The sequence below is a fragment of the Aptenodytes forsteri genome, unplaced genomic scaffold (genome assembly GCF_000699145.1).
Source record: "Aptenodytes forsteri isolate BGI_AS27 unplaced genomic scaffold, ASM69914v1 Scaffold70, whole genome shotgun sequence".
NCBI lineage: Eukaryota > Metazoa > Chordata > Aves > Sphenisciformes > Spheniscidae > Aptenodytes > Aptenodytes forsteri.
This window is the reverse complement of record NW_008795690.1, coordinates 1,259,819-1,271,554: the sequence shown is the minus strand read 5'-3', so window position 1 is coordinate 1,271,554 and position 11,736 is coordinate 1,259,819. Positions and strand designations below refer to the sequence as shown.

At 41.4% G+C, this 11,736-nt stretch overlaps 1 protein-coding gene across 1 annotated transcript in view; it reads left to right on the top strand.

Annotated features, from left to right (window-relative positions):
• The window catches only part of WTIP (Wilms tumor 1 interacting protein), a gene marked incomplete at its 5' end in the record, with an annotated part of 83,036 nt that overhangs the window by 29,887 nt on the left and 41,413 nt on the right, over positions 1–11,736 (top strand). The window contains one exon of the mRNA XM_009282869.2: positions 3,108–3,209. Within this exon, the coding sequence (XP_009281144.1) occupies positions 3,108–3,209 (102 nt within the window). The remainder of the gene's footprint in view (positions 1–3,107; positions 3,210–11,736) is intronic.

Below are 11,736 nucleotides of genomic sequence, written 5' to 3'. Positions count from 1 at the left end.
AGTGTGTTATCAACATTGTTCTCATACTAAATCCAAAGCACAGCACTGTACCAGCTACTAGGAAAGAAATTAACTCTATTCCTGCTGAAACCAGGACAGAGGCCAATGTAAGTTTAACATCCACAATAAATCCTTCTTTTGCTTCTGATGGTTCAGTGGAGCAATGGCAAAGAAGTGAGACAATAACTTCATTTATCAAACAGTTCATGGCTATAGTAGATTTGTGCATGAGAGCTCACAGACAGAAATGCCAGAGAATTACAGACTGGATTTCTTCTCCTCTTTGAGTAATATTAAGTGTAAATGGGAAAAGGTAGGTCTCTGTAACCTCACAGTCAGACAGACTATCGATAGCTGCCAGTCCCAGGTACGTGGTTGGCATGGAAAGATGGGCAAGAAGGGTGCGGATCGCTGAGGAGCTCTGAAAGGGCTCTCTTCTGGCTCCACTGCCAAGAGTGAACTGAAACATCATACCAAGATCTGACGCTGAAGTAACAGATTGCTCATTTCTTCTGTGAGCCCCACGTTCTCTGCTGCATGTACAACCCCTCCTGCCCCAGGGCTGGGAGGGACCAGGGTTATTGCAGAGCTCATGTTATGTGATGAGAGAGAGAGCAGGCTTGTGGATGCTGTGCTGCTGCTGGGAGCAATTCCTGCAGCTGCTGGCTGATGGGATGCTTTTTCCGATCACAGTGTCCACAGTAATCAATAACCATCTTTCATCAGCAGTTAACCATTAACTCATGGCAAATAGCAGACCTTTGTCATAACCTTTGGTTACAAATAAATAAATAGACGTAACAGCCTTGGATAAAGCAACAAATATTCTGAAATTCCCATTTCCTATACCAGAGCTGAGCTAGCCTAAGGACCAGCATTTTCTTAATACTTCATTTGCAATGAACTGATGGACCTAGCTGGCAGCTAGTTCGTATCATGGGTTTAGCTTGGGGCATTGGTATCTGATAATGTTATAGTTCCTGCTTCACTGGAACACTGAAATCATGTTTAGGATTAAAATATATATATGTATATATAATTAATAGATCTATTGTTTTTTAAAATTGTTTCATTTGGCAAATGTGCTCATGGTCCAAAATGGCAACATTGTGCCAGGATGTTGAGCTAGTTGAATGAAAGGCTAATCTCTCTTCATGATTTGAAATGAGGGAGTTAAAGGTATAAACACTAAGAAACCCATGATTTATGAAAGGTCTTTCCATTTCAGTATTTGAATATTAGTAGCATAGAAAGATTTTTTTTTTCCTTCAAATATAATTTTTTTTAACTTGACAGAATCCCATTTAAACCGATCATACTACACAGCCCTTATAGGTGGCTGTGTTAATGCTGCACTGATCTGAAACAGTTTGGTTTCAGAAATGGGGTTTAAAATGTGTCTTGAATACCTTAGGGAGGTGGGGGGCAGAGGTATTCATGTGCATTGTGTTGTCTACGACTGTTTCCTCGTTGGGAGCCCAGGTGAAGTCTCAGCTGTATTACTTGGGTACGGCTCTCCTGCCAGGTTTACTCATCTCCATACAGCTACCTGCCAGGGACAGATGGCATTTCTGTCTCTGTGGCACGGCAGCTTAGGCCAGTTCATATACTGGGAGTGAATAAAAGCAAAACCCATGGAAACTGAACTGAGACACCAGGTGCTTTGTTAGCTTAACTTTGTGGCCCCCCCCGCCCTGCATTTGTATTTTCTGTGTGTTTGTGTGTATAAAATGTTCACAGCACAGCAGAGGAGAATTCTGGATGATTAAAGCCCAATTTTGTAGTTCTCGAGTTCTTAGACTCTTAAGTATATTAGCAGTTTTGTTGATGCTAATGATTAATGCTAAGCTTGTGCGTGCATTTGTAAAATAGGGCCTCAAACAGCACATGGAGCACAGCAGCTTCATTATAGAGTTGTATGAGGCAAAAATCTCAATTTTTATTTTCTACTGTAGTGTTTTAAAAATCACACAGCCTTGTCTTGAGATGTACTGTCCTGCTACAATTGAATGGAGACCAACGGACATCTCAGAAAAACTTAAAATCAATGGTCCTGAGTGTATGACAGAAGGGCATGGATTCTCCAGCATTTTGTTTCCTCTTCACGGGGATACAGAAGCAAAGTGATTCTTGAATTATCTCCTTGCCCTGGTTTGAATATAGGGAGGTTATGCATAGATAGAAATAAATGCATAGGCAAAAGACTCTTAAAGGTATAACTATGAGGAAAAAGCTTTTTAAAAACAAACAAACAAAAAACCACCCCAAAAAAACCCTCTTTGTAGAGCTTATTGAAATCGTGACCTTTCCTGTGAGTCTGCAATGTGTGGAGCTAACTGCTGACTTTGCTAGTGCTACATTGGCTCTTCGTACTTTGGTCTCATGCGGACTTCATGAGAGTCATCCCTGGCATCACCAAGAGCAAGCTCGGGCAGCGAAGGTGAATTTCTGACCCCGCTGAAGCAAAACTGCCAGCCAGAATTTTTGCCCTTAGACCATAAGGAAGGTAGAAGCCTTACTCTTCTGTTTTGTAGGGTGCCAGGTTATGTTTATGAGGTTACATACTACTATTCATGGAAAGTTAAAATATTATTAAATGTGACTGACAGACCCATTTTCCTGGTACTGCATGGCTTCTACCGTGGACCAACACTGTTGATGTTGCATTGCTGGAGAGGGCAAAGAGAAGTCTTTTGGTTTTGGACTGAATTGTTGTTTTATTAGTGATTATTGAATGTAATGTGGTGGAGCACCTAGTTGTGAAGGTCTCACTAAATTATTTCTTGGACAAACAGAGTTATTTTCAGGGAGTGCGCAGATTTTCTGTCCTCTCATTGCGCCTGTCTCCTTTGGATTTCTGTCTTTAGCCAGCCTCAGTCTCCATGCATTGAAACACCAGCAGAGGCCTCCCCCCTCCTTTTATTTTGGGGTAATTTCCATGCATTTGTTTCACTCAAGCTGCCTGCTGCTGTCTTGCATACTTGAATCTATTCAGGGTGAGGAGCTCATTGATTTAAGGGGTATCATGAGTGCTACGAATCAACGGCCCGGAGCTGGTTTTAGGAGCTGTGGAGGATTCTAACTTTCATTCTCTTTCTGCTTTGTAGGTATTTGTATAAAATGTGGAAAAGGTGTGTATGGAGCGAGCCAGGCTTGCCAAGCAATGGGTAACCTCTATCATACCAACTGCTTCACGTGCTGCTCTTGTGGTAAGTCAGATCTGCCATAGCCTTATTAAGTGGCTTCCTTTTGTAATACATACTCCTGTAGCAACCAGTGTACAAAGTGAGACCTCATCTTGCCTGTTTCCTGAGGCAAAATTACCATGCAAGACTCCAGCTTCAAAAGTTGTGTTTTATTTGCCATCTGTAAGTGTTCAATAGTGTTTTCTTAAGCAACAGCCCAGAAAAGTGGTATTTGGTAGTTTTGAGGGCTGCATTTACAAAATGGCTTCAACCTGGCTGTTATAAGCACTACATACTTTGTCACGTGTGTTTATGGAACTGTAATGTGCATTTATCATTTTTACAGAAAAACGATAAAACTTGTGCAGCAAAAACCATATTTTCCCTCACTTTCTATTTGCAAATGCAACTCTAGCCAAGCATGTATATTTGTCATTTCTGTATATACATAATGCTCAAAAATTGTTCTCTTATGTTTGAGTGTGGTAAGAACAAATAGAAACTGCATGTTGAAACACCTTAAGCTATTACAATATTTTATTTTTGTAGAGGAAAACTTACGGATAAATCACTGTCTCCACCTTGCTGTTCTCAGGACCTTTTTAGGTTTCTCTCTCAATCTGAACGCATCTGAAAGTGATGCATTCTGTATGTGATTTGGGGAAGTCATGGCTTTGCCAGGGGAAACAGGACTTGGAAAATTCAGGGCAGCACTTTCAGAAGTGTTTGCCTTAAGTCAAGCATCGTGAACTTAAGTTGGAAACTTCCTCAGTGTCTTGTCTAACTGCTGAGAGCTCACAAATTCCCACCGAGTTCAAGGGAAGTATGAGAGCTCAATTTTCAGGAGTCAGGTAATTTTTCTTGATATACCCACACATTTATTTACATTCCTAATATATAAAAATATTTGCCTGGATGTTGAAGATCTTGTTGTGATACATATACACAGCAAAAGATTTACTCTCAGCAGAATATGCCGAGCGTAAATTGTTTATAAAAAGGATTAATTAAGGATTAGAAAAAGAGTAAAAGATTATTGGCACAGAACCAAATAAGTTGATAATGAAAAGACCATTGTAAAGTTCACTTGTGAAAGGAGAAGTGTTGTCTTTTCTCCTGAGATTTGTACAGATAAATACTGGTTTAAAGAAACCTACAACCTGAATGTAGAATTTGGTGACCTTTATAAATGACTCTGGACCATTACCAGGTTCTAGAATAAACTCATCTCAAACCTTCAGGGATAGCTCTCGACTTTGCTCAAGTCTGACAGTGAATGAGTAGCTATTTTGTTGGCTCCCAAAGTGAACAGCATCCTGTTTAGCAGAGGATTACAAAATATGATATTGGATAATATCTATCCACTCATCGCCAACATTAACCTAACCTAATTGCATGGGTGAATTCCAGCTTCCTCTCTGGGGCAGGCGTGTTTTTTGTATTTTTTTTTTTAAGTAGTCAGGATGTGCGTTTGCTACCACAGGGGTCTGTACACCGGTCACTCTCTTCCTCAGAAGAATGTATAAGGGCCGAGGAACGTATTTTAACAGCAAAATACAAACCCAACGTAATTATTCAAAAGCACAACAGGCTTTTCTGACTGTCCTGGTGAGGTGTGTGTGGCCAGTGTACGTCTACCATAGGGCGACTTGAGACATGTCCATTGGGAGTGTAGTTTTGCCCCACCCTACAGTGCCAGTGGAATTTTGTGATTCACACAGCTTTCCATGAGTCATGCACATGCACGAGGAAATGGTGCTCCAGGTTGTCTTCTGAGCTTCTCGCTGTACTGCTCATGGGCTGGAGGGCCCAGCTATCTGCTAGGATGTTTCGCAAGAAGGGCTTGGATTTCCTTCTGTCTGCAACCTCTGATACAATGCCATTGAAGGGGGAATGTGTGGGGACTTCCTTATGCTAGGCACTGAAAAGGTGGATGTGCTGCTGATGTGGCAGTAGTGCTGAGTGCAGGTAAAAAACTTGATCAAAGCTTAGATTCAGCTACGTGCAACTGTGAGTCAAAAGCAGGCTCTCAACTCAGCTCCAAAATAGTGTCAAAATGAGCATAGCTGGAAAGGGGGTGTTACATTAACTCTTTGGTTTCCCACTTTATTTGGGGCTGTGCAGTCCTTGAGAAAACGAGAGTGATTCAGGACAGTGCCAGTAGATCCAGACCTTGGGAATGAGGCATGCAGATCCCATCTGTGGGAATTGCATCCTGGAGTGTGCTGCTGAAAAGGCTTTACAGGACCTCTTGTACAAGCAACCAAACACAAACTTTTCACAGTACTGCAGTTTATGAACAGGGAATTTGTTTTACCTTCAATGTGACATTAGTGGGACCCAGGTAAGAATTGTGTGCTCTAGTTTTGGTGCCCACCTTTAAAGAGATGAGGAAAAATTGGAGAGGGTCTGAAAGGAGTTACATAGATGCTTAAAGGCTGGAGGAAAGCTAATCGTGAGAGCCCAGTGTATTTTGGGTATCAGAAATCATGGGAGGGACATGTGGCTGGAGCTTGTAAATACTTTTACCAGAAAACAGCATTAGAAAGTGATCTCATACGTACTAGAGACAAACACAAGAGAGATCTTTTCTGGAGGCTGAAGTACGCAATTAAAATAGGAAATCAAAGACAGTTTTAATACAATGAGGATGATTATCTGCTGGAATGAAATAGCAAGAGAAGTGGCAGATTCTCTATTCTTTGTTTTCAAATTAAGACCAAATGCCCCTTTGGAAAGTGTTTTAAGTTGAGCCAAGCTTTTAGATGCGGTACATAGGTAACTGGTGATTGTTAATGACCTTTGTTAGGCAAGAGGTCACAGCACACAGACTAATGCTCCTTCTGAGCCTTTGACAGGAGAGCGGAGAAGTATGTTAGTACTCTGCCTAAAACAGTTCCTATGCACTAGTTCCTATGTATACTTAGAAATCTGAGATAGAGTAAGAGCACAGGCTTGCCTTTCTTTTTTTCCTCTTTTTTCCCAAATAACAAGAATGATCCAAACTCTCCTCCAACAGTTATCAGTCTTACTTTCAGTATGATGAACCTAGAAGTAGAAGGCAGTAACTGAAGAAGAAACACTTTGTACCTGAAGACATCTGATTTAGATAAAGGCCCAATATTTAACCAGCTATAATTAAAAAATTAAAAAACAAATATTTCAAACCCTTGGGAAAAATTGTGGTTTGGAGACCACTCAGGCTGAAATGTGATAATGAGTGATGGAGCCTTCAAGGGCCTCGTTTCAGCACTCGGCAGTGAGTATTTTCAGCTCAGCAAAGACAAGTGCAGTTATGCAGAGAAGTGAGAAGAGACCCTCAGTAGGAAATTCTGGCCGAGTCAGAGTCCTTTCTTAGGCACTTCTTTTGAGCTCAACACTGGTTTTGGTGACAAGTGCTGTCTGTCGGGGTGCCCTGGTTGAAAAGGGCAGCACGTGGCAGAATGGGCCATTCTGTGCCTTCGAGGGAGCATACGGCGCTTGCCCCAGTGCTGCCCTTTTTGACTCCCATTGTCGTATATCACACCATTGCTGGAGGGTTTGTGTTGCTTGTAATTAAGAGCAAAATCTAAATACACTCACAGACGCAGGCACCTCTGTGAGGACTCCAGCCTTGCTAGTATAGAAGTGTGAGGACGCAAGGATGGATTCTCAGGGCTCTTCTGCAGTGACGGTGGTTAGCTCTTGAGAACGTGAACACAGAAAGATGAGGAAATATTTCAGAAATACAGTAAATAAACAGGAGGCTTCTGTCCCCTTTAGGCATTTTAGTAAAATGCGCAGATGGTAAATCTCTTTATTGTCTTCCTAGGTTCTGGCAACTTTGGGATAAAACTCAGTAATATATTGATTTGGAGTTGTACAGGGTCTCCGGAAAAAAAAAAAGGAAATCTTGTCGGTGAGCTGAAGTCAGAAGAAGAATGGAAAGGAAAACTAAATGACCTACCTAGCAGGCACATTTTATGTTTTAAAATACAGTGCTGCATTTCTGCCTCTTTAATGTGTTCAGTGGGCTTTGGATAGTTGAGCCTTGCTCCCATAACTGAGCAAGTTCAGCATCTCAGAACTTTGCTCTGTCAGTTAATTTTTTATGTCTCTCTGTAAACCCCTGTTGCCTTCTGCAAAAAGGCATGCTCCTCAAATAGCTTTTTTTCAGAGGTCAGATAATTCTCTTCAGATAATGTAAAAGCCAAAGCAATCTGGTTTCCTTGGGATCAAATAGTTCAATGCAGATCTTTATCCACAATCTCTTAGAGAAAATAACTGAAGCTTAAGATGGTTTTTAAATGTAGATTCAAATCCTCTCTCAGCCCTAACACCAGTGGAACCTCTTTTAGGCCTTGATTCAGCAAAACACTTAGACATGTGCTTAAATATGTTACATTACTCATATGTAAGCATGCTTTGCTGAATCTTAAATAATAGAGATAAATTCAGGCAACAACATACACTGTCCCTTCTGTTAAGTGTAAAATTTTAGTTTTGGCAGGAGTTAAGGTGCAGATTTTGCTTACGGGAAGACAAGAGCTGAAAAATGTCTGCCTGAAAAGCTCATCGTCTAATTCCTCTTGGTAGTATTTCAGAGCATGACAGGATTTCTTGAAGAATAATTGCAATAATGCCAGATCGCTTGTGTGCTCTTAAGTGCAGGTGATCAGTTGCAGGAATTAATAGGCTCTATTTGATACTCATTACAGAAGATAACTTATCAGGTGCCTCCAGTTTGCAGATCATAATGCCATCCACAGCATCATTTCAGGCTGAAAACTTTAATCCAGTGGCAATGACTGTAGAAACTGCAGTAAGATAAATCTTTACAATGAGGAATATTGGATGCAGCCTGCCTTTTCCTTGTGTTAAGTCTCGGAGGCAACAGCTCCCTTCTGACTGAGGCCACTCAGTGCTACTGTATGTAGGTGTCTATTAATAGGAGGTTGCTCATGTCCCGGCTTGTAGGGAGAAGTTCCTTGTGACACTGGAAATGGTCTTTTGCGTATTTGTTGCCCTGGGTTGAACCTTTGTTTGCTCTTGGTGGTAGTAAGGCACAGCACATCTTAAGGGAGCTGTGTCCCTTCAGTATATATTTATCAGCAGTTTGTGAGTTTCTAAAATACCCAAATTCCCAGTGGAAAGTTCATTTTCAATTCATATTTGTTCTGTCCCCACAGCATATTTGTAAGTTTGACATGAATCACTGCATCCAAATTGCACACTGCCAGTACTTGCTTTGTAGCCTTAAATGAAATTCTCTGACTGTGATTTTAATGTAGAATAAAACAAAATTCAGTGTCAAATCTATAAGCTCTACACTGTGTGTCCACCAATGTTAGAGTTGGTGATCACAGTGGTACAAATATGTGTGTGTGTGTGTCAGTGGCTTTTAACTCTTAAGTGCCTCATGGCTGACTTTTAGGTGATTCAGTTGCAGGTTCAGTATCTGTTCATCTGACTGCCAGCGCTTTATGCAACTATTCTGAGCACCAAGCAAACACAGCAAGAACACTTACGGGAGAGGAGCTAATGAGTATTGCTGCGAGGGGTACATTGCTGTGCAATGAAAGTCTGCTGGGTAGCTAATGTCCTTGCACACTTTTCCCTACCGTTTTCTAACCACATACTGTTGGACCAGAGCAGACTGGAATTTTGGGATTTTTGGTTTGTAGTCCTGCCAGAGCCATTGGCTAATACCTGGTGCTCAGGGGAAGACAAGCCGGCGGGTGATTCAGTGCTGTGCATGTGGGAACATTCCTCCCCGACCCTTGTGGCCTGGAGCGTGAGAGCTGGATGCCCTCAACTTGCATAACTGCGATTGTTACTCATCCCCAGCTCAGACCCCATGTTCAGATTGAATTCATGGCCACCTGAATGTTTGGTGGTTTCCAAGCCATAACTGGAGCTGGCAGTAGGTCCTGATGCACTGCGTGTGGGGCAGTTACTTTGAGGTGTGATTCATGGGAAAAGCCAAGCACTTTGGAGAGGTGCGAGTTTGGTTAGGAAAAAGGACCAAAGGATTTGCTGTATGTGCTGCTAAGACTGCGGTTTGTGTAGATGTGTAATTGAGATAACTCGCAGTGTTCCTGCAGGAGTGCAGAATTTTGCCTGAGTCATTCTGTGTCTTTGGGATAAGTTACAGCCTGTGCTTAGCCCTGCGCTTTCCGTTTTAACACCTATCAAGACAGATACTTAAAAGCTATCTCAGGTATGTCTGCAACTGCAGTCCCAGACGAACCTATTAATGCAAAGCTCACGGAAAGGAGCAGTCGGATGGTAGAGATGACAGCTGGCTTCAGACAGTTCGGGTTCACCTTGCGCAAGACTCAGAACCATGAATGAGTCTCAGCACAGGAATGTAATCTTGTCTTCTGGTAATTAAAAGTCAAACTTGGATACCAGCCCATGTAAGAGCCCAAGTACCTTCGGGTACCGATTGGTAGAAAAATGTTTCCTTTATCTTGATCTGTGGTTAGTCTGATAATATTCCAGGCTTTAGAAAAAACAAAAAAGGATGGGATGGGAAAAGGGTAATCAGAAATGTTTGAGATAGGACTGACACAGGAAACTCTCCTTTATTTAGAATATATTTAGTTGGGTTTTATATTTTAGGAGGTATTTAGTAGTTTCTCTGCATTACTGATCTGTGTGTTTGACTTCAGATAAATAGACCAGTCCATTGACTGTGTCCCTTCTACAGATTATAGTATTAGATGTTATGTCATGAAAGGTTTTCAATTCTGTGACTACTTTAAGTTAGTTCAACTCTAGGAGAGAACCTGTTTAAGGGTGGCTCATCTGATTGGCCCAGTCCTAGGCCTTACTTCCATGGGGACATCTCAGATGACTGAAGATGCATGTACTTAAAGTTGTTTGGTTTTGGGGTTGGTTTTTTTTGGTTGGGGGGTTGTGTCTTAATACAGAGTATCACTCTTCTCTGAGGGCTGCTTTAGCAGCTAGCATTGGTAGATTTGGAGGCTGACCTGCAGGGAAAGGTGGTGTTGATAGGTAGCTAGCCGACAGAGAAACAGAAAACATTTCCATTCCCTATTTCTGATTATCAGAGGGCATGTGATGAATAGTTGGCTGGTGGTTTGTCTCTGTCTCCTTGTTTCCTTGAAAGGTAGTAATTGTGTTCTGCTATTAATTATTCCATCATGAAATGCATGGCTTTTGATGGTTATTTTAATTGGGAGGGGTTGCCTGGCAACTAATGATGGAAACTTTTCTCTGTGTTGATTGACTGACCATAGATGTATTCCTCCCACAATACTTTTGTATTCATAATGTGGAACCAATCACTGAGAGCACCTGTGATCCTTTCAGGGGTTGGAAAACACATAAAGTACAAAAAAATATACTTTAACAAGGTTTCTGCCTCTGTGTTTTATTTCTCTGTAAACACCACAGAGAACCTAATCACTTCCTTGCATAGTTTTGTGTGTTTGGAATGCCCACCTATTGTTTAGTGTAACAAGATTTGCTAAAATTTCCTTGTTTCCTTATCAGCATCTATTATCTACAGGTCCTGATTGTCTTCGTCTGAAACCCACATCTTGTGTTTGTTTGTTTTTTTTTTCATCTTTCCCTTCTTTTCTTCATCTTCCCTTTTTTTCTCCTCTTACTTGCCTTCCCCTCCACCCATTTAAAATGTTTTCTTGGAACACATCTCAGTTTCTCCAAAAGAAAAGATTCCCTTGGGCTGCTGTTGAGTTCATCTCTCTAAAGGGGAAGAAATCCAGATAATCCAGAACAGAGTGCAGGCATGTCACTGACATTATCAACAGATATTTCTGTTTCCTATTTCCAGGTTCTGGAATTTTCAAGTATTACCTAAAAACAAAGGGAAAAACAGGTGGAAGGAAAAAAGTGAAGAAGAAAATTAATGAAAGGAGATACATACGGTTGGCTTCCTGTAATTTTAATGATCTACGTTTCTTGCTATATGTCGTCCCTATATATTGGGACTAGGCAAAGTGCCTAGTCAATGCTTTAGTGATGTCCTTGATCCTTTCTTATCTGAAAACTAGACCCCAGAATGCCATAGCTCTCTGAAATAATTTCTAATTTAACATAGATCATCATCACTTCTTCAACAATAAATGAACTCTAACTGGCATGTGTGGCGATAATCAGTTTTGTCCTTCATCACTTCAGCACTCAGTAAGTCAGTTCTTTCTCCCACAACCAACAGATCATTTCTTTTCTGGTGCCTGTCTCAGTAAATTTGGTCCTCACACACAAACAGGTCCATGCTCATGTGTTTAGCCTCCCCTCTAAACATGTGTCACCTGGATACTCCTATTATTTGACTGAATCTCTGTCTTTCCTTTCTCTTACCCCTTGGATGCATGGATCTCACCATTACTGCTCTGGACTGACCCAAAGCGTGGTCTGTGGGCCACCATTACCTGATTGTTTTCTTGGTGTGTTGGAAGGATTGAACTTCAGGGGTTTTTTTTCTCTGATGCACCTTCTGTGAAGAAGGGAAGGCCAGCTTTCCATCTCCCTTAACTTTTTCTTCTTTCTGCCTATGTTTTCTCTGGCATGTGCCTGTTCT